At 43.1% G+C, this 22810-nt stretch overlaps 1 protein-coding gene across 2 annotated transcripts in view; it reads right to left on the bottom strand.

Moving 5' to 3' along the window:
- Positions 1–22182, bottom strand: part of efr3bb (EFR3 homolog Bb (S. cerevisiae)) — a 49931-nt gene extending 27749 nt beyond the window's left edge. The window contains exons 1-3 of one of the 2 annotated variants that reach the window (XM_063001474.1): positions 21715–22182; positions 3813–3892; positions 644–771 (exon numbers count right to left, since the gene is read on the bottom strand). In XM_063001474.1, coding sequence (XP_062857544.1) covers positions 644–771; positions 3813–3892; positions 21715–21721 — 215 coding nt within the window. In that variant the 5' untranslated portion in view covers positions 21722–22182. Of the gene's footprint in view, positions 1–643; positions 772–3812; positions 3893–17180; positions 17334–21714 lie in introns of those variants that run through there. The other variant, XM_063001473.1, reaches the window with a different exon arrangement.
- Positions 22183–22810: the final 628 nt, after the last annotated feature.

The following is a 22810-nucleotide window of genomic DNA, read 5'->3' as shown; positions in this document are numbered from 1 at the left end:
TGATATCCTCCCTATTGGGGTCTGATGTTCTCCTTTTTGGGGTCTGATGTTCTCCTTTTATGGGGTCTGATGCCCTCCTTTTTAGGGCCTGATGTTCCTTTCTGGGGTCTGATGTTCCTCCTTTTATGGTGTTTGATGTCCTTCTTTTTGGGGTCTGATTCCATCTTTTTTGGGGGTTTGACGTTCTCCTTTTTTGGGGTCTGATGCCCTCCTTTTTAGGGCCTGATGTTCCTTTCTGGGGTCTGATGTTCCTCCTTTTATGGTGTTTGATGTCCTTCTTTTTGGGGTCTGATTCCATCTTTTTTGGGGGTTTGACGTTCCCCTTTTATGGGGTCTGATGCCCTCCTTTTTGGGATGTGATGCCCTCCTTTTTGAGGTCTGATCTCCTTTTTGGGGTCTGATCTCCTTTTTGGGGCCTCGATGTTCCTTTCTGGGGTCTGATGTTCCTCCTTTTTGGGGTCTGATGTTCCTGCTTATTGGGTTTTGGTGTCTTTTGCCCTCATTTTTGTTCAGGGACATTCATTTAGACCTGTGGGCAAAACTTTCATATAATTTCTAAAATACCTCACAGGCCTTTCAGAGAGTATAACGGGCCACAAATGTAGTTTGGACACCCCCGTTCCACATCGCCCTGTTTACGTACCCGTATCTGTGCCTGGCCACGTCCCGACACAGTCTCTCAGACAGGTACGCTCCTATCCGGTCCAGTTTCTCTGGAGCTGACAGAGCGTAGAACGTCAGCTTCTCCATGTTGGCTTTCACCAATCCGTCCTGCACGCAGATAAAAAACCACAGAAGAATTACCCGCAGGTAATGACTGATTAAACGACCGCGTGGGTCAGTGTAAGGTGGAACAGTTAAAGGACATTTTATTCCATCTGTGTTTCATTCCACTCATGCTGAGCTTGATAATAAGCCGGAGGCTGAAATGGAAATGCTGAGCTTTTCTCCACGGGGTCTTCAAGCACTGAGCTAAACGACACTGCAGCAGCCATTCAATTATTTTTTTTAAACTTTACTCTACATATATGGTGACTTTATTTATAAATATGTGCAAAAGCATGTAATTTTAACCATAAACAAAGAAACGATAAATAAAAAACCCAAAACATTCACTAGATATTTTTAGAATGATGTAAAGGCACTTGAGTGGTGCAGCAGTAAATTACACTAGCCAGTCGGGCATCTACATACAGACATGTTTGGCCATACACCAGCAACCTGAACCATTACCATGACCCCCCTCCAATCACCATAACAGCCTGCACTTTACAATGTTAAACAAGAGGGCCTGGTTTACACCCGACATTCCAATCCATCCCAAACGGTTCTGTGCTGGCCACTGAAGTACCTCCACAACAAACCTATCCCGGCGTGTATCCTTGGCCTGACTTTGGACAGGGGCACAGTCACGCTGGTTTAGCATCTGCATTAACGACTGTGCACTGCATGACCTAAAAACACTCGGCAGTGAGCGGACATGAAGATAATTCACTGATCCGATTTCAATCCTATTTTAACAATAATTGTAGCAAAAATTAATTACATTTTAATTCATATAAGTAAAAACAAAGTAGGTCATGATCCTACCCTGAGTTTGCATAGGCTTCCACCCACCTCCCAACTTCCAAAAACAGGCAGTAGGTCAGCTGGATAATAGATTACCCCGAGGTGTTGGTGGGTGGGTGAATGAATAAATAAGTAAGTGAGTGAATAAGTGGATGAGTGAGTGAGTGCGTGAGTGAGTGAATAAGTGAGTGTGTAGGTGGATGAGTAAGTAAGTGAGTGAGAGTATGAGTAAGAGAGTGTGGATGAGTGTGTAAGTGGATGAGTGAGTGAGTGAGTGAGTGAGTGAATGAGTGAGTGAGAGTATGAGTGAGTGGATGAGTAATGAGTGAGTGAATAAATGAGTGAGTGAGTGAATTAATGAGTGAGTGAGTGAAAATGAGTGAGTGAGTGAGTGAGAGTATGAGTGAGTGGATGAGTAATGAGTGAGTGAATAAATGAGTGAGTGAGTAAGTGAGTGAATAAATGAGTGAGTGAGTGAATTAATGAGTGAGTGAGTGAGAGTATGAGTGAGTGAGTGAGTGAATAAATGAGTGAGTGAGTGAGTAAATGAGTGAGTGAGTGAATTAATGAGTGAGTGAATAAATGAGTGAGTGAGTGAGTGAGAGTATGAGTGAGTGAGTGAATTAATGAGTGAGTGAGTGAATTAATGAGTGAGTGAATAAATGAGTGAGTGAGAGTATGAGTGAGTGAGTGAGTGAATAAATGAGTGAGTGAGTGAGTGAGTAAATGAGTGAGTGAGTGAATTAATGAGTGAGTGAGTGAATAAATGAGTGAGTGAGTGAGTGAGTAAATGAGTGAGTGAGTGAGAGTATGAGTGAGTGGATGAGTAATGAGTGAGTGAATAAATGAGTGAGAGTGAAAGAATGAGTGAGTGAGTGAGAGTATGAGTGAGTGGATGAGTAATGAGTGAGTGAATAAATGAGTGAGTGAGTGGATAAGTGAGTGTGTGTGTGTGTGTGTAAGTGAATAAGTGAGTGGATGAGTGAGTAAGTAAATAAGTGAGTGAGAGTATAAGTAAGTGAGTGAATAAGTGAGTGAGAGTATGAGTGAGTGAGCAGATGAGTGAGTGAATGAATAAGTGAGTAAAGAGTGAGTGAGGGAATACATTAAAGGATGAGTGAGAGTATAAGTGAGTGAGTGAGAGAATAGTGGGTCATAATGGTTTGGAGCAGGGATGTCTCGATCTGATCTCAAGGATCGGGATCGGGGCCGATCGAGGCATTTTTTAACTGATCGGAATCGGCTTTACTAAACCCGATCCTAATCCCGATCTTTTGTTTTACATCAGCATGTCCGCTGTGTGGAAATAGTTTGAATTGGAAAGTGAAACAAGTCCAACAGCGAAGTGTAACGTCTGCACTGCGAGCGTTTCACGAGGCGGTGGGAGCAGAGCTGCGTTCATTACTGTAGAATTTTACTGTTTATATGGTGTGTGAGTCGAGGATCACTCCGGTTTACAAAACAACGTAGTGATGCACTCGCTTAATAAAGAAATAAATACACGCTATATTCACATATTGTCGGGAGCAGAACACTTTATTAACTTCTTCTGTTACGGTACCGAATAGCGGACAGCTAGAGTCAAGCACGCTATTCCACGCGCTATGGAAGCCCCAAAGGGTCAAAACACACTCACTTTGTGTACAAACGTCCATCAAACCATCGTCACAATACAAGCACTTTAAAAACTGGCTTTCCTTCATAACAAAAGAGCCTGTCCATTTTATTTTGGTATTCAGGTTTTACTGTAATGCTTTTTTTTCTTCAAATGTAAAGTTTAAAGTAAAACTGTAAAAATTATCTCACTCATTTTGATTGATTTTGTAAAAATACAAAACATTAAGCCAATAGTTTGGATGCAGCATTTTTCCCTTCAGCACTGCAGAGCTATTCAGTTGTTAAACATGTACACTGGATTAATGTGAATAACTGTAATGTACTTGAAGTGTGCACTGTGTGAACAGTATTATCCAGTTCTTATCTAGACAATATCTAGAAAATACAAGTATCGGTTTGAGACTCGGTATCGGATCGGGATCAAAATTAATAATCGGGACATCCCTAGTTTGGAGTCCTGATTACTGATTTACTCTCACACCCAGCGTTTCATTATGGAGCCAGAACTACCACGAGAAAAATACATGAATGAATGAATGAGTGAATGAATATAAGTTCCGATCCTATAAATTACGGAGCAAAAACAGGTTATAAACTGCGGAATAAGACGCAGCATCATTTCTCACCTCGGGATCCTCAGGAAAAATGTTGTCGACCAGCCTCTTGTATCGGGGCCTGAAAGCCCCACAGCAACAACCACACACCCCTGAGAGAGAGATAAAAGGAGAGAGGAGGACTGGGGTGAGAACAGGGCACGGGTGGCATCATCTCGTATTACACTCTCGCTCACTCACTTACTCAAACGTACTCAAGCCTAGAGGTTGTCATGACTTGATATGAACATGAATAGGTCAGAGCATAAGACTCAGTGTTATAAAGACTTTATAGCAGCTTCACAATCTTGTTCTCCACTGTGGTTACCTTCATGACAGGGCGGGTAGTTACAGGTTACCCAAGATTCATCAGTTCAATAACAAACAGTCGTGGACAATTTTGTATCTCCGACTCACCTCACTTGCACGTCTTTGTACTGTGGGAGGAAACCGGAGCTCCCGGAGGAAACCCACACAGACACGGGGAGAACATGCAAACCTGGAATGCCCCGCCTGGGAATCGAACCCAGGACCTTAAAGCACCGTTTGGGGTGTAGACCTTATAGTTGCAACATATATATCATTATACTTATACACCGATCAGTTTCTACACTCACTGTCCATTTGATCAGCTCCACTTACCATATAGAAGCACTTTGTAGTTCTACAATTACTGACTGTGGTCCATCTGTTTCTCTGCATGATTTGTTACCCCCTTTCACCCTTTTCTTCAATGGTCAGGACCCCCACAGGACCACCACAGAGAAGTATTATTTAGGTGGTGGATGATTCTCAGCACTGCAGTGACACTGACATGGTGGTGGTGTGTTAGTGTGTGTTGTGCTGGTACGAGTGGATCAGACACAGCAGCGCTGCTGGAGTTTTTAAACACCGCACTGTCACTTCACATCTGCAAGGTGGACCAACTAGGTAGGAGTGTCTAATAGAGTGGACAGTGAGTGGACACCAGCACAACACCACCAAATGGACATTTTGTTTGAATTTTTAAACGTATTATTTTGCTAGATTTTGTAGCTTAAGGTTTGTTCTTTCTTATATAATTTACCTTAATTAAGTGTAAGTGCTTAAGTGTAGTTTGAGATTTACTTTTAATATAATTTACTTCATTAAAGCATCTACAGGCTTCAAACAACATCTCAATGTTCATGTACAGGTACAATACAGAGAACTTATCCTATCTTATAGGGAGCGACTTGGGATTCGTCGTTCTTTGGGAGCGGCTACAAATAAAAAAAAAAAGTAAACAAGAGCATGTAGTCAAAAATGTATTTATTTATTTCATACTCCAATTAAAAGTAACAGTTCCAAAATAAATACAGTGGACCCTTGAGTTACAAACGGTTTACCATACGAACTTTTCGGGTTACGAACGATTTCTTTTTCAACTCTCTCTCTCTCTCTCTCTCTCTCTCTCTCTATCTATCTCTATCTCTCTCTCTCTATCTATCTCTATCTCTCTCTCTCTCTCTCTATCTATCTATCTATATATATATGCACTGCTCAAAAAAATAAAGGGAACACTAAAATAACACATTCTAGATCTCAATGAATGAAATATTCCAGTTGAAAATCTTTATTCATCACATAGTGGAATGCGTTGAGAACAAAACAACATAAAAATGATCAATGTAAATCAAAATTATTATCCCATGGAGGTCTGGATTTGGAATCATACTCAAAATCAAAGTGGAAAATCCAATTACAGGCTGATCCAACTTCAGAGGAAATTCCTCAAGACAAGTTAAAATGAGGCTCAGTAGTGTGTGTGGCCTCCATGTGCCTGTATGCCCTCCCTACAACGCCCTGGGCATGCTCCTGATGAGGCAGCGGATGTTCTTTTAAGGGATCTCCTCCCAGACCTGGATTAAAGCATCAGTCAACTCCTGAACAGTCTGTGGTGCAACGTGGCATTGGTGGATGATGTCCCAGATGTGCTCGATTGGATTCAGGTCTGGGGAACGGGCAGGCCAGTCCATAGCATCAATGCCTTCATCATGCAGGAACTGCTGACACACTTCAGCCACATGAGGCCTAGCATTGTCATGCATCAGAAGGAACCCAGGGCCCACTGCACCAGCATATGGTCTCACAACGGGTGTGAGGATCTTATCCCAGTACCTAATAGCAGTTAGGGTACCCCTGGTTAGCCCATGGAGGGCTGTGCGGCCCTCCAGTGAAATGCCTCCCCACACCATTACTGGCCCACTGCCAAACCGGTCATGCTGGAGGATGTTGCAGGCAGCAGAACGTTCTCCACGGCGTCTCCAGACTCTGTCAAGTCTGTCACGTGCTCACTGTGAACCTGCTCTCATCCATCAAAAGCACAGGGCGCCAATGGCGAATCTGCCAATCTTGGTGTCCTCTGCCAAATGCCAATTGCCCTTCACGGTGTTTGGCTGTAAGCACAAGCCCCACTTGTGGACGTCAGGCCCTCATACCACCCTCATGGAGTCTGTTTCTGACAGTTTGAGCAGAAACATGGATATTAGTGGCCTGCTAGAGGTCATTTTGCAGGGCTCTGACACTGCTCCTCCTGTTCCTCCTGGCACAAAGGAGGAGGTAGCGGTCCTGCTGCTGGATTGCTGCCCTCCTACGGCCCCCTCCACGTCTCCTGGTGTATTGCCTGTCTCCTGGTATCTGCTTCATGCTCTGGACACTGTGCTGACAGACACAGCAAACCTTCTTTGCCACAGCTCGCATTGATGTGCCATCCTGGATGAGCTGCACTACCTGAGCAACTTCTGTGGGTTGTAGACACCGTCTCATGCTACCTCTAGTACGTGGAGGCCACACAAACTACTGAGCCTCATTTTAACTTGTCTTGAGGAATTTCCACTGAAGTTGGATCAGCCTGTAATTGGATTTTCCACTTTGATTTTGAGTATGATTCCAAATCCAGACCTCCATGGGATAATAATTTTGATTTACATTGATCATTTTTATGTTGTTTTGTTCTCAACGCATTCCACTATGTGATGAATAAAGATTTTCAACTAGAATATTTCATTCATTGAGATCTAGAATGTGTTATTTTAGTGTTCCCTTTATTTTTTTGAGCAGTGTATATATATATACAGTGTATCACAAAAGTGAGTACACCCCTCACATTTCTGCAGATATTTAAGTATATCTTTTCATGGGACAACACTGACAAAATGACACTTTGACACAATGAAAAGTAGTCTGTGTGCAGCTTATATAACAGTGTAAATTTATTCTTCCCTCAAAATAACTCAATATACAGCCATTAATGTCTAAACCACCGGCAACAAAAGTGAGTACACCCCTTAGTGAAAGTTCCTGAAGTGTCAATATTTTGTGTGGCCACCATTATTTCCCAGAACTGCCTTAACTCTCCTGGGCATGGAGTTTACCAGAGCTTCACAGGTTGCCACTGGAATGCTTTTCCACTCCTCCATGACGACATCACGGAGCTGGCGGATATACGAGACTTTGCGCTCCTCCACCTTCCGCTTGAGGATGCCCCAAAGATGTTCGATTGGGTTTAGGTCTGGAGACATGCTTGGCCAGTCCATCACCTTTACCCTCAGCCTCTTCAATAAAGCAGTGGTCGTCTTAGAGGTGTGTTTGGGGTCATTATCATGCTGGAACACTGCCCTGCGACCCAGTTTCCGGAGGGAGGGGATCATGCTCTGCTTCAGTATTTCACAGTACATATTGGAGTTCATGTGTCCCTCAATGAAATGTAACTCCCCAACACCTGCTGCACTCATGCAGCCCCAGACCATGGCATTCCCACCACCATGCTTGACTGTAGGCATGACACACTTATCTTTGTACTCCTCACCTGATTGCCGCCACACATGCTTGAGACCATCTGAACCAAACAAATTAATCTTGGTCTCATCAGACCATAGGACATGGTTCCAGTAATCCATGTCCTTTGTTGACATGTCTTCAGCAAACTGTTTGCGGGCTTTCTTGTGTAGAGACTTCAGAAGAGGCTTCCTTCTGGGGTGACAGCCATGCAGACCAATTCGATGTAGTGTGCGGCGTATGGTCTGAGCACTGACAGGCTGACCCCCCACCTTTTCAATCTCTGCAGCAATGCTGACAGCACTCCTGCGCCTATCTTTCAAAGACAGCAGTTGGATGTGATGCTGAGCACGTGCACTCAGCTTCTTTGGACGACCAACGCGAGGTCTGTTCTGAGTGGACCCTGCTCTTTTAAAACGCTGGATGATCTTGGCCACTGTGCTGCAGCTCAGTTTCAGGGTGTTGGCAATCTTCTTGTAGCCTTGGCCATCTTCATGTAGCGCAACAATTCGTCTTTTAAGATCCTCAGAGAGTTCTTTGCCATGAGGTGCCATGTTGGAACTTTCAGTGACCAGTATGAGAGAGTGTGAGAGCTGTACTACTAAATTGAACACAACTGCTCCCTATGCACACCTGAGACCTAGTAACACTAACAAATCACATGACATTTTGGAGGGAAAATGACAAGCAGTGCTCAATTTGGACATTTAGGGGTGTAGTCTCTTAGGGGTGTACTCACTTTTGTTGCCGGTGGTTTAGACATTAATGGCTGTATATTGAGTTATTTTGAGGGAAGAATAAATTTACACTGTTATATAAGCTGCACACAGACTACTTTTCATTGTGTCAAAGTGTCATTTTGTCAGTGTTGTCCCATGAAAAGATATACTTAAATATCTGCAGAAATGTGAGGGGTGTACTCACTTTTGTGATACACTGTATATATATATATATATATATATATATATATATATATATATATATATATACACATATACATACAATACCAGTAAAAAGTTTGGACACACTTTCTCATTCCTGTGGTTTTTCTTGTTTTATATTTTATATTCTTTAAAGTAGCATATTTTGCTTTGATGACAGCTTTGCACACTTTTTGGCATTTTCTCAATCAGCTTCATGATGTAGCCACCTGGAACGGTTTTCAATTAACGTTTGTGCCTCGTCTAGAGTTAATTTCTGGAATTTCTTGCTTTATTAATGTGTTTGAGAGCATCAGTTGTGCTGTGCAGAGGTAGAGTTGGTAAAATATAAAACATATTCTGGTTTGTTTAACACTTTTTCGTTCACTACATAATTCCATACGTGTTCCTTCATAGTTTGGACGTCTTCAGTATTAATCTACAATGTGAAAATAAAAAATAATCAAGAAAAACCATTGAAGAGAAGGTGTGTCCAAACTTTTGACTGGTACTGTATATGTGTATATATATATATATATATATATATATATATATATATATATATATATATATATATATATATATATATATATATATACAGTGAGCAAACATTAGGACAGCGGACAGTGTTTTTACGGTGCTTTCTTTATATTTTGTAAAATGTAATATTAAAATGTCCCCAGAGAAGGTGCAAATAAAGCGTTGTTTTGTTGTTGTTGTATAATTACTCCTGCCAGTAGGTGTCACTGTGTATCAGGACAGTGAGTGAGAGAGAAGAAGGAAATCGGCTCAGTAAAGTATTCTTTCCTTAGTGCAATTACACCTACAAAATACAACACTACTGAAATAAAGAAGGAAATAATAGAGAAATATGAGAGTTATTGTTGTCTCTGGTAGATACATTTTATATAAAAGAAGGAAATGTATTATGGTGTATGGTGCAGCACACGTACTGTACTGAAATGTGATGTGTGTTTATGTACAGTACAGTACTACTGTGTATTGTTGTTTATTATTGTTTATTACAGTAATGTCTATTCTATAACTTAAGATTAAGGGAAAATATACGTGTATTTATAATAAAAAAGAGCATTTAAGACATTAGAGAGGTTAGGGGTAAGGGGGGGTTTGGGAGGTCTGGCACGGATTAATTTTGTTTACATTATTTCTTATGGGGAAAAATAGGTTTAACTAACGAACAGCCCTTCAGAACCAATTACATTCATAAGTCAAGGGTCCACTGTGTATTTAAAGTGTCACAAGCTTTGCTGGCATCACTGTGTTTGACTGCGCCCCTCACCACAGCTAGCACAGGGTAGGTGGCATCACCTTTTTTCAGGTCAACCAGAACATGAGAAGAACGCACCAGAACAAGATTCTACTCTCTACTAGCCGCGCTAACCTTGAAAAACAACAAACAACCGAAGCACGCTAGTGACAGTCACGATGGTTTTACACCCGCTGCTTATCTGCAGAACGTTTGCTTCAGTCCGATTGGCTGGAGCGTCTCAGCAGTGTTGAGTCACGTCTGTCCTTCTAAACGCGCCGAGAGGAGAACGGGGTACGTCTAAACCCGAACCAAAACCTAAACACGAGAGAAATCATCTCCAAACAGAGGAAAGGAAAGTCTGTAATTATAACGTTCCCCCTCCGTCCTGGTTCACTCCTGCCTACGTCAGCGTGTAGCTTATAATCACTTCCACACACACAGCTCTCACAGGCATTCCCTACTTTTAATTTATTAGGATTTTCACGTCATGTTTAACACTTTGGTTCCATTTATGACGGGACAGGTAGGACTTCGTATCTCTAATTCACCTCACTTACACGTCTTTGGACTGTGGGAGGAAACATGCAAACTCCACACAGTGCAACATACACTGATCAGCCATAACATTAAAACCACCTCCTAGTTTCTACACTCACTGTCCATTTTATCAGCTCCACTTACCATATAGAAGCACTTTGTAGTTCTACAATTACTGACTGTAGTCCATCTGTTTCTCGATGGTCAGGACCCCCACAGGACCACCACAGAGCAGGTATTATTTAGGTGGTGGATGATTCTCAGCACTGCAGTGACACTGACATGGTGGTGGTGGTGTGTTAGTGTGTGTTGTGCTGGTATGAGTGGATCAGACACAGCAGCGCTCCTGGAGTTTTTAAACACCTCACTGTCACTGCTGGACTGAGAATCGTCCAACCAAAAATATCCAGCCAACAGCGCCCCGTGGGCAGCGTCCTGTGACCACTGATGAAGGTCTAGAAGATGAGCGACTCAAACAGCAGCAATAGATGAGCGATCGTCTCTGACTTTACATCTACAAGGTGGACCGACTAGGTAGGAGTGTCTAACAGAGTGGACAGTGAGTGGACAGTGTCTGATCCACTCATACCAGCACAACACACACTAACACACCACCACCAAGTCAGTGTCACTGCAGTGCTGCGAATCATCCACCACCTAAATAATACCTGCTCTGTGGGGGTCCTGACCATTGAAGAACAGCATGAAAGGGGGTAACAAAGCATGCAGAGAAACAGATGGACTACAGTCAGTAATTGTAGAACTACAAAGTGCTTCTATATGGTAAGTGGAGCTGATAAAATGGACAGTGAGTGTAGAAACAAGGATGGCTGATTGGTGTATATATACACGTTTTATCCTCGTGTCTCTCTGCATCTCTCTCCGTGTGGGTGGTAGGGGTCTAAGTAGGCGAGTGTTACTGGGTGAATGGCAGTTTTTGGGCACTGGTGCTGCTACGCATGTACAGCCGATCTGTCTTCACTTGAACAGACAGGGACAGGCAGATCCAGGACAACACGGCTGCTCTTCATTACAGATAAACTCACCGCCAGCCTGGCAACCCATTAGCTGACCGCTGAGAGAAAAGGGACTGACCAGGGGGTATCAGATCAATCATGGAGCCGTGCATGGTTATTCCTGGGCAGTCCTGCATGCACATCGTGTTAAAGAGCTACGCAAAGATTTTACTGATGTCAAGGCCAGCAGACTGTAAATGTTTTTGCATTTTCAGATTCCTAATCAGCTGGTTAAAAAAAAAAACACCATGTGAGGTCGGAGTCGGAGACTTTTTATGCACTGAATGGAATTCAGTTCCTCATGACGATCCTTGACAGGTCCTAACAAGACTTTATTTTAAATTGAGAGGCATCCAGCGTTCCCATCCGATTAATGAACTGCTGCCGAGGCAAACCTGAGTCAGTAGCTGACTTTGTACATCTACAGTGCCAAGGGATTCATCTCAAGTCTGCAATCAGCATCAGCATTCCTCTCAGCCATCACAAACTCACAGTAAGGCTGAAGGCTTGCTCATGACTGGCTATGTCTAAGGGGGGACGGCTGCAATGGATTGGCACCCTGTCCAGGGTATTCATGTGCTTAGTGTTTTGCAAGTGGAAAGTCTGTGTTTGCTGTGGTCTGATCTACACTAACAGAGAGATCTGGACTGCAGGCAGGCCAGTCAAGCACAGACACTCTATATGATGGTAGCAAAGGTCATTTTCAAAGCACAATATATGCCAGTTAGTCAATGGTCGTATGACAGATCTTAATTCGTGCATCTTTCGCTGATAACAGTCCGGATGACTGTACTTCTCAAGGTCTTTCAGAACTTCTGTAACTAATGACCTGCTCAAAACCACTATGTGCTCATGAAATGGCTCGAAAACACAGCGACCGCCACAGGAGCTTGATCACTACATGAAAGACGACTATCATTTCATCATGCCGTGTTTTTCTTTCTCCCACTCGACCCCCTGCTGCCGGATATGAATAAATCCATCCTGTTTTAATTCCACCGCGACTGAGAGCAGATTAAAATGATTCGACAGGAAATCAGGACGTTCGACTTACGGAAATCCCAAAGAAATAGACTGGAAGGGCTGGGGGCGGACTTGTCAGTGCGCTCTCGGCGCTGGTCGGAAGCCCAAATAAGATTAATGAGGGTTGCGAAAGGACTTGCAGATCTGCTGAGGTGATTTAATTAAGAAATGAAGAATCATTTTTTCTTATTTTTATCATTTTTTATATGTTTTATCTGCTGGTGTCACTGAGAGCTACCAAACAGAGATTTTGTCATTATAGTTTAAATAAAACAATGAAACTGGCTTGTATCTCTAAAAAATGCAGTTAAACCTTTTTTTCAAGCAACCCACATTTTGTCTGTGATTTTTACCGTGACCCAGGGAACACAAAAAATGCATCTAAACGAGAAACAAAACGAAATGTACTTAATTAATGAAGATTGTGGAAATCTGGTCCCACTGTGGTTTACACTATGTAACAAAGCCTCCACATGGGGCTGTACGTGAACAAGTTCATTTCATGTTTATGTGCCTGTTAATATTTGTCTATTTAATCAATTATCTACCACTATATCTAAGTAAATTAAAAATAAAAATAACTCCTTTCCAAACTTTTTCCAGCGACTGTTTACCTCTCGGCTCAGACCCAGCAGCATAAACACACCGCACTAATGGTTCCACATCAGGAGAGGAAACAGAAGCGGGAGAAAACGTCGTTCCCCTCAGCGCCGTTATAGAAGAGGCAGATAAACCCACTTTTCTGCTATTTTTACACGAGACGAGCAGAGACGGATTCAGCGGCGGTCATCCTGCAGTAAACGCACCGCGTACCGACACGTCTCTGATTCACTCTGCCAGTCAGATCACACATAACGTACGAACCTGCCCATCCTCCTCCACCCATCCTACAGGGAATCGTGATGGTGCGTAATCTCCTGCATTAAAACACACTCTAGCATTATAACTGTATTTTAAAAAACAAATATTCCAGACTGATACTACAGTACAGACATAATGGTACTATACCTAACACAAACTAAACCTTGTTTGCATATTCTCCCTTTGTTCATGTGGGTTTCCTCCGGGTGCTCCGATTTCCTTCCACAGGTCTAAAACATACAGTCAGGCAAACTGGAGCTAAATATAGCCTTATTTATATATTATATTTTTATTAAATATATAAAAGTAAGTGTGTGTGTGTGTGTGTGTGTGTGAGAGAGAGAATGTGTATCTGCCCTGTGATTGACTGGTGACCGGTCCAGGGTGTTTCTTCCAACCCTGACCAGGATAAAGCGGTGTATGTACTGTATAATGTATAACTTGTAATGTATATGTAATATGTATAATATGTAATAATGTATATGTAACAATAATATGTATAATGTGTAATACCTAATAATGTATAATACGCAAATATGTTTAACTTCTGCTTTTAAAAGATGATAAAACTGCAGAAAATGATCACGTTATAAAGGATTAATAATAATTGCTGGACAAAGTAAACAACAAAAATCACGACTAAGTTTGTTTGTTTGTTTATTAGGATTTTAACGTCATGTTTTACACTTTGGTTACATTCATGACAGGAACGGTAGTTACTCATTACACAAGATTCATCAGGTCACAGGTTTAATATCAAACACAGTCGTGGACAATTTAGTGTCTCCAATTCACCTCACTTGCACGTCTTTGGACTGTGGGAGGAAACCGGAGCACCCGGAGGAAACCGGAGCAGGCACGGGGAGAACATGCAAACTCCACACAGAAAGGACCCGGACCGCCTCACCTTGGGATCGAACCCAGGACCTTCTTGCTGTGAGGCTAAATGAATAATTACTGGACAAAGTAAACAACAAATTAACTGCTTTATTCTGGTCAGGGTCACGGTGGGACCAGTGCTCCCGAAGACTCTGGCGGCAATCCGTCGCAGGGCATCAGTCAATCACATCCGGGCGACAGCACCACTGGGATTCGAACCTGAATAACAGCAACGTAACAGCGCGCCACACTGAATTAACGCAGCCGTTAAACACGCACTCGTACTTCCAATGTTGAAACCAGTTTATCCTGGTCAGGGTCACAGTGGGACCAGTGCTCCCGAAGACTCCGGGCACCAATCTGTCGCAGGGTTTCGGTCATACTCCTGAGACATAGACACAGCTGGACAACAGCACAGCTGGGATTCAAACCCCAATAACGTAACAGGGCACCACCCGAGCACCAAATAAACGCAGCCATTGAACAAGCAATCCTTCATTCATTGTCTGTTTTACCCCCACTCTATTCTGGTCAGGGTCACGGTGGGTGCAATTCACTGGACGAAAGGTAAGAAACACCTTTCGCACACACACACACACACTTGGGCAACTGCTGAGTCTGCCGAGTCAGTTCCAGAAGCAGAAGTAAGCACATTCGAGCCATAAAACTCAGCTGAGACTCGACTAAAAATCGATGCCAACCCTCCCACAGCGGCGTACGTCAGCCCGAAGCTCGTCCAATCACGCGGCTCGACGCACGGCACTCAAAATACGCAGCTGAATCCCACGCAGGGCCGGCTCGCTCCAGCAGACTTACATTCCCATCCCGTTTACACGACGTGCGTGCAGATGTTGGCGGATAAACATCAGTACTGTCGAAATGATCAAATAATAAAATAACGCGCTGAGACAGACTGCTGAGCATCACGACCGAGAGCTGCTTGACCGCAGCGCTGCAGAGGACCGGCGTGAAGGACACAGCGTAGAAAGCAGCCGGACGTATAGAATCCTTACGTAAACGTGCTAATCCGAGCCGTTCCACTCGTCTTCCACACACACACACACACACACACACACACTGCAGTGCTTACCGTACATGGAACGTGGAGACGGTAAAGATGCTCTCGTCCTAACCGGCCGCTACTCCGCTGCAGCTACGGCGACGTTCCCACACGCGCTGCAGCTCGATTCTATTACAAAAAGGATTAAAACCCCCGGTTCCTCGGCTCACACGCTCAAACGGGCGCAGAGAAGCAGCACCGACGAGACATGATGACCTTGACTTTCTCCGGCGGAGATCCCTCGAGCGCTCAGCCTCACCAAAATAATGCTGATTCTCCACGCGGCAGCACACACCTCCCAAACACACATCTCAGGCTCTGAGTGGGTGAGAGGACGGGATGAAGCAGGACGCGGGGCGTGGTCGTGGATCTGAGGGACGCCGACGCTCCTCCCACCCTCCAGCCTTTTTAGTGTTGTATTATACACTGATCAGCCATAACATTAAAACCACCTCATTGTTTCTACACTCACTGACTGTAGTCCAGCTGTTCCTCAACATGCTTTGTTATCCCCCCCTTCACCCTGTTCTTCAATGGTCAGGACCACCACAGGACCACCACAGAGCAGGTATTATTTAGGTGGTGGATCATTCTCAGAACTGACATGGTGGTGGTGTGGCGTGTCCACTCACTGTCCACCCTATTAGATGCTCCTATCTAGTCGGTCCACCTTGTAGATGTAAAGTCAGAGACGATCGCTCATCTATTGCTGCTGTTTGAGTCGCTCATCTTCTAGACCTTCATCAGTGGTCACAGGACGCTGCCCACGGGGCGCTGTTGGCTGGATATTTTTGTGGTTGGTGGACGATTCTCAGTCCAGCAGTGACAGTGAGGTGTTTAAAAACTCCAGCAGTGCTGCTGTGTCTGATCCGCTCATACCAGCACAACACACACTAACACACCACCACCATGTCAGTGTCACTGCAGTGCTGAGAATCATCCACCACCTAAATAATACCTGCTCTGTGGGGGTCCTGTGGGGGTCCTGACCATCAAAGAACAGCATGAAAGGGGGTAACAAAGCATGCAGAGAAACAGATGGACTACAGTCAGTAATTGTAGAACTACAAAGTGCTTCTATGTGGTAAGTGGAGCTGATAAAATGGACAATGAGTGTAGAAACAAGGAGGGTTAAGGAGATTCCATTTTTAATTGCACACCACCAACTTTCCCTACATGGGGTTAAAGTGTCGAGATTGGAAAGAATTTAGGTATTTCACCATCTACCGTACATAATACTGTGAAAGGATTCAGAGAATGCAGAAAAATCTCAGTCTGTGCAGGGCGAGGTCCCGGTGACGTCTTTTCCCAGCGAGTAGACCGACTCTCTACACAGATGCATTATAAGTCGTCCTACACTCCCGGGAAGAGGGCGTGTCTAAATTCTCAGATCCCTGAATTAAGATGCTCCTACTGAGGCGCCTTAATTCTGAGTGATGATCTGACCGAATGACGAGGGAGCGTCCGACGCCTCCTCAGCGCTGAGGGCAATCCCAGCATTCAGTGCGGCACGACTCTTCTCACATAAAACGACAAACGTGGCGGACAGATGGAATGCGGAGCAACCAACGGAGTTCTTTTCAAATGTAAATAAATGATCATTGATGTTTACTCTGTATAAAGGTGTAATTATACGAGTGGAGTTTATTTGTAAATTCAGGCTGGTCAGGGGCGGTTTAAGCGTTTTCGGTACACGAAGGGAGTCGTGCCGCTTCAGCTCGTCTGAGGTGACGTAATCTCTGTATAGAGCGTCTAAATAATCTGCCTTATGAGTTCTGGGTTCGAATCTAAGCAGAACTTGCACCCGGTGTTTACTGTCGGCCACAATCCTGACCAGGATAAAGCGCTCGATATAAAAATAAAAAAACAATTCAAGTGCCATTTTAACTTTTAATGAACCTCATTAAAATAGTTTTTATTTTCCTCTCACAGCGAGCGGATAACTAGATCATTAAATAGCCGAGGAGACGCACAGACGGGCATGTCGGAGAGTGAAAGAACAAGAGACAGAAGAACACGAGATAAAGGAGCTCTTACCACGGGGCTGGCGGTGATCCAACAGGCTTCGGTAATTCGGTGCCAGCCTGCGGGTGGCAAGAGGCTCAAGAACAGCCGGCGGCGCTGGCATTCCGACTGGCATTCTGACTTTATAATACTGCACTTAAATCGCAAGCGTGACAACACCGGTGCGACTTTTGGAACTTAATAAAAATAAAGCAAGTTTACGCTGCTCTGACAAGAAAGTTCAGAAATAAACGACCCGTCATTCAAGTCACCTCACAATATAACAGAATGACATGTGCCAATTTAGTACAACTATACAAGCAACACAAGTAAACTATTCACTAATGATGTGGTCAGAATCTTACCCGGAAACCTTCCTCAATAAACAACAAGAGCACAACAAGTCCAGAAGCAGCACCGAGCTTCACACCTAACACAAAAACCCTCGCAAAGCAGAACACAAACGTTTCAATCTTATAATAAACTCATCCGAATACTTTTCCTCTCAGAATCACCCCGCGAGTCTCTCTCAGAGACCTAAACCACGCCGAGTAAAGCATCACCCGACTCCTCGGTCCTTCCCCTCTCTCACAGCTCGGCCTGACAATAACAGAGGTGACACAGTGGACGGCATTGTTAGTGACATGTTTGTTAATTAGGAAAGAAAAAAAAAAGAGGAAAAAAGTGTGAGCGAGAGGAGGGCAGATCCAGAGCTGGGTACAGAATAGTGCTGGGATGCTGAGTGACTATTAAAGAGGCCTGAACGGTCCCAAAAATATAAAACGTATTAATATTTTCAGGTGAATGTGTGGGTGTGTGTGTATGTGTGTCTGGCGCCACATCCAGGGTGTTACTGTGTGCCTTGCGCCCACTGAAAAGCTGGGATAGGCTCCAGCACCCCCCACCCAAACCTGATTGGATAAGCGGTTAAGACAGTGAGTGAGTGAGTGAGTGTGAGTGAGTGAGTGAGTGTGTTAGTGAGTGAGTGAGTGAGTGAGTGAGTGAGTGTGAGTGAGTGAGTGTGTTAGTGAGTGAGTGAGTGAGTGTGTTAGTGAGTGAGTGAGTGAGTGAGTGTGTTAGTGAGTGAGTGAGTGAGTGAGTGTGTTAGTGAGTGAGTGAGTGTGTTAGTGAGTGAGTGAGTGTGTGAGTGAGTGAGTGAGTGAGTGAGTGAGTGAGTGAGTGTGTTAGTGAGTGAGTGAGTGAGTGTGTTAGTGAGTGAGTGAGTGAGTGAGTGTGTTAGTGAGTGAGTGAGTGAGTGAGTGTGTTAGTGAGTGAGAGTGTGTTAGTGAGTGAGTGAGTGAGTGAGTGTGTTAGTGAGTGAGTGAGTGAGTGTGTTAGTGAGTGAGTGAGTGAGTGAGTGAGTGTGTTAGTGAGTGAGTGAGTGAGTGAGTGAGTGTGTTAGTGAGTGAGTGAGTGAGTGAGTGAGTGAGTGAGTGAGTGAGTGTGTGTGTTAGTGAGTGAGTGAGTGAGTGTGTGAGTGAGTGAGTGAGTGAGTGAGTGAGTGAGTGTGTTAGTGAGTGAGTGAGTGAGTGAGTGAGTGAGTGAGTGAGTGAGTGTGTGAGTGAGTGAGTGAGTGAGTGAGTGAGTGTGTTAGTGAGTGAGTGAGTGAGTGAGTGAGTGAGTGAGTGAGTGTGTGAGTGAGTGAGTGAGTGAGTGAGTGAGTGTGTTAGTGAGTGAGTGAGTGAGTGTGTTAGTGAGTGAGTGAGTGAGTGAGTGAGTGAGTGTGTGAGTGAGTGAGTGAGTGAGTGAGTGTGTTAGTGAGTGAGTGAGTGAGTGAGTGAGTGAGTGAGTGTGTTAGTGAGTGAGTGAGTGAGTGAGTGAGTGAGTGTGTGAGTGAGTGAGTGAGTGAGTGAGTGAGTGAGTGTGTTAGTGAGTGAGTGAGTGAGTGAGTGAGTGAGTGAGTGAGTGAGTGAGTGTGTGAGTGAGTGAGTGAGTGAGTGAGTGAGTGAGTGAGTGTGTTAGTGAGTGAGAGTGAGTGAGTGAGTGAGTGAGTGTGTTAGTGAGTGAGTGAGTGAGTGAGTGAGTGAGTGAGTGTGTGAGTGAGTGAGTGAGTGAGTGAGTGTGTTAGTGAGTGAGAGTGAGTGAGTGAGTGAGTGAGTGTGTTAGTGAGTGAGTGAGTGAGTGAGTGAGTGAGTGTGTTAGTGAGTGAGAGTGAGTGAGTGAGTGAGTGAGTGTGTTAGTGAGTGAGTGAGTGAGTGAGTGAGTGTGTTAGTGAGTGAGTGAGTGAGTGAGTGAGTGTGAGTGAGTGAGTGAGTGAGTTAGTGAGTGAGTGAGTTAGTGAGTGAGTGAGTGAGTGAGTGAGTGAGTGAGTGTGTTAGTGAGTGAGTGAGTGAGTGAGTGTGTTAGTGAGTGAGTGAGTGAGTGAGTGTGTTAGTGAGTGAGTGAGTGAGTGTGTGAGTGAGTGAGTGAGTGAGTGAGTGAGTGAGTGTGTTAGTGAGTGAGTGAGTGAGTGTGTGAGTGAGTGAGTGAGTGAGTGAGTGTGTTAGTGAGTGAGTGAGTGAGTGAGTGAGTGTGTTAGTGAGTGAGTGAGTGAGTGAGTGAGTGAGTGTGTGAGTGAGTGAGTGAGTGAGTGAGTGAGTGAGTGTGTTAGTGAGTGAGTGAGTGAGTGAGTGAGTGAGTGAGTGAGTGAGTGAGTGTGTGAGTGAGTGAGTGAGTGAGTGAGTGAGTGAGTGTGTTAGTGAGTGAGAGTGAGTGAGTGAGTGAGTGTGTTAGTGAGTGAGTGAGTGAGTGAGTGAGTGAGTGTGTGAGTGAGTGAGTGAGTGAGTGAGTGTGTTAGTGAGTGAGAGTGAGTGAGTGAGTGAGTGAGTGTGTTAGTGAGTGAGTGAGTGAGTGAGTGAGTGTGTTAGTGAGTGAGAGTGAGTGAGTGAGTGAGTGAGTGTGTTAGTGAGTGAGTGAGTGAGTGAGTGAGTGTGTTAGTGAGTGAGTGAGTGAGTGAGTGAGTGAGTGTGAGTGAGTGAGTGAGTGAGTTAGTGAGTGAGTGAGTTAGTGAGTGAGTGAGTGAGTGAGTGAGTGAGTGAGTGTGTTAGTGAGTGAGTGAGTGAGTGAGTGTGTTAGTGAGTGAGTGAGTGAGTGTGTTAGTGAGTGAGTGAGTGAGTGAGTGTGTGAGTGAGTGAGTGAGTGAGTGAGTGAGTGAGTGAGTGAGTGAGTGTGTTAGTGAGTGAGTGAGTGAGTGAGTGAGTGAGTGAGTGTGTGAGTGAGTGAGTGAGTGAGTGAGTGAGTGAGTGTGTGAGTGAGTGAGTGAGTGAGTGAGTGAGTGAGTGAGTGAGTGAGTGTGAGTGAGTGAGGAGTTAAACTTTTTTCCAGGTCCAAATGAATGGATTTAAATGTAATACTTTTACCCCTCATCATTTGGAGCAGGGTTCTCCAAAAGACCTACGCCTTCTTTAAGAGTTTGAATTGGTTTTTATTTATAAATAAACACGCATTTATTTATGTAATAGGTTTCTTATCTAAAGCAGGACATACATAATGCAAATGAAATGAGAAATGCAGGCCAGGGAAGAACTTATATACATTTTCTTGTAACTTATAGCACATAGAATTAATTGCAAAAAATATAAATAAGAGAGAGGTAGTAGGGCATCTATGACTGATTTCACCAGAACCCAGCAAACCTATTAAAGGACGCACTATTAAATATAACATATTATTTGTAAAAGATACAGACAGAAAGGAATTTAGTTATTCTCACCCTTACAGAAATATTTATTTATTATTATTACTGACGCTCTTATTCATTTCTTGAAAAATCAGCAGATGTGTGTTCTTGGACTGTTGTTTACTTAAACTAGAGTAATTAAATGTTTACTGTGGAAGCTCTTTTGTAAGTCGCTCTGGATAAGAGCCTCTGCTAAATGCAGAAAATGTAAATGTACTTCTGACAGTAAAATCAGCCACAGACATATAAAACGTCCAAGTCATACAATAAATAAAACCACTGATACAAATTTGGTCATACAGCACTATACCAAGACACACTATTAAATATAAAATATTATTTGTAATTTAATATGTGTAAAAGCTGAAAGCAAATGCAAAAGATACAGAAAGAAAGGATTTTATTTACTGTATTTACCATTAAGGAATGAAACTATAGTTCATTTTCTGAGTATGTGTGTAAACTGCAACACAGAATTAATGACTTACAGGGTCAATTACTTTAATTAAAATGAACAAAAAGGAAAAATTAGGGAATTAAAGCCTAATTCCACCTGAAAATAGTGAACACACACTACTAATACAACTGAACAGCATAATAGAATAATAAGTAATATTGCAAGGTGTCAGAAGCTTTAAAAACTACAAATCAATGTTTATACAGTCAGAAATATAAGAATATATGTCTATTGAAGCATTTAAATGTGTCAGATTTTAACCTGAACTAAATCAAATCACTAAACCGTGTAAGTAAACAATCTATGTAAATAAACCTTTACGACTCGATTAGCCAATCGCGGTTAATTCTGCACTTCCATACAGGAAATGTGCATTTATTAAAAGAAATAACACAAATTATAACAGAAAAATATATAAAATTAATAAAAACACGAAATAAACAGCAACTTACCAGCCATTGTTTGCACTAAAAACTGCAAAGGAAGTGGCTGCTAGTGTTAGCCAGCTCTAGCTAACCGGAGATTTTCGAAGTGCAGTCCGCGCGGTTTGCTTCCTCTCCTGGTGTTCACCCACAGGAAAAGTCCGGGATGACATGCGGCCTATGGCGATAATCCTTTCAATTTGGTTTTACTCCCGCCGAAATAATGCCGCATTTACTAAGATTAAGTTTGACCTAATAATTGAAAATTCCGGCTAAATGTGTAGTTATATTGATCATATATTTACAATTTGCTGCGAGCTGTACTTAACCAGCTTAAGACTTATAGCTAGCCTGTTGCTAGCACTGCCCAAACAGTTCAACCCAAATCTAAACGCTTTCTCACCCCTTGCTATAATCTAACACATTAATATATAAAATATACAAACATTTTGCAATGTGCTGATAAACCAAGACTAATCTATTGGTTCTTATAACCACTAATCATCCACCTCCTCCTTTCTAGTTCCATACTGACACTGCAGTAATGTGCTGGTATTCATTATACACTCATGTGTCAGTCACCTCTGCTTTAACTTTAATTACTTTTACACCTTATTTTCTCATTTACACCATTTAGAAACACAGAATCATATGTTTCTCTTTACTTCTTTGATTCATCAGTTGCTTTTAAGTGGTAAAAGGAGAGTTTGATAATATAAGTCTAATAATATTTCATTTAAACAACAGAATAGATTCAAGATTCAAAATTATATATATATACGTAGGATTAAAAGAAGTACATCAAAAGTTAAATATAATAATACTGACATTACGAAAATTGCACATAGTAGTTATTAAATATTGCACATGCAGATAAGAATAGAAAATAGTAAACACACTAATACGACTGAACAGCATTGAAGATTATAAATAAAAGCAATTTATGGAGGAGTTGTGAATAATAAGTAATATTGCAAAGTGTCAGAAGCTTTAAAAACTACAAATCAATGAGTATACAGTAAGAAACCGGTTTGGGCAGGGGTGTACAGAGGGAGTGATGGAGGTCACAGGTCTGGGGAAGAAGCTGTTCCTCAACCTGCTAATCCGAGTGATTTGGGACGAATGA

This window comes from Trichomycterus rosablanca, chromosome 9, assembly GCF_030014385.1.
Source record: "Trichomycterus rosablanca isolate fTriRos1 chromosome 9, fTriRos1.hap1, whole genome shotgun sequence".
NCBI classification, from domain to species: Eukaryota; Metazoa; Chordata; class Actinopteri; order Siluriformes; family Trichomycteridae; genus Trichomycterus; species Trichomycterus rosablanca.
The sequence above is the reverse complement of the archived record's forward strand: the minus strand, read 5'-3'. Positions and strand labels throughout refer to the sequence as shown.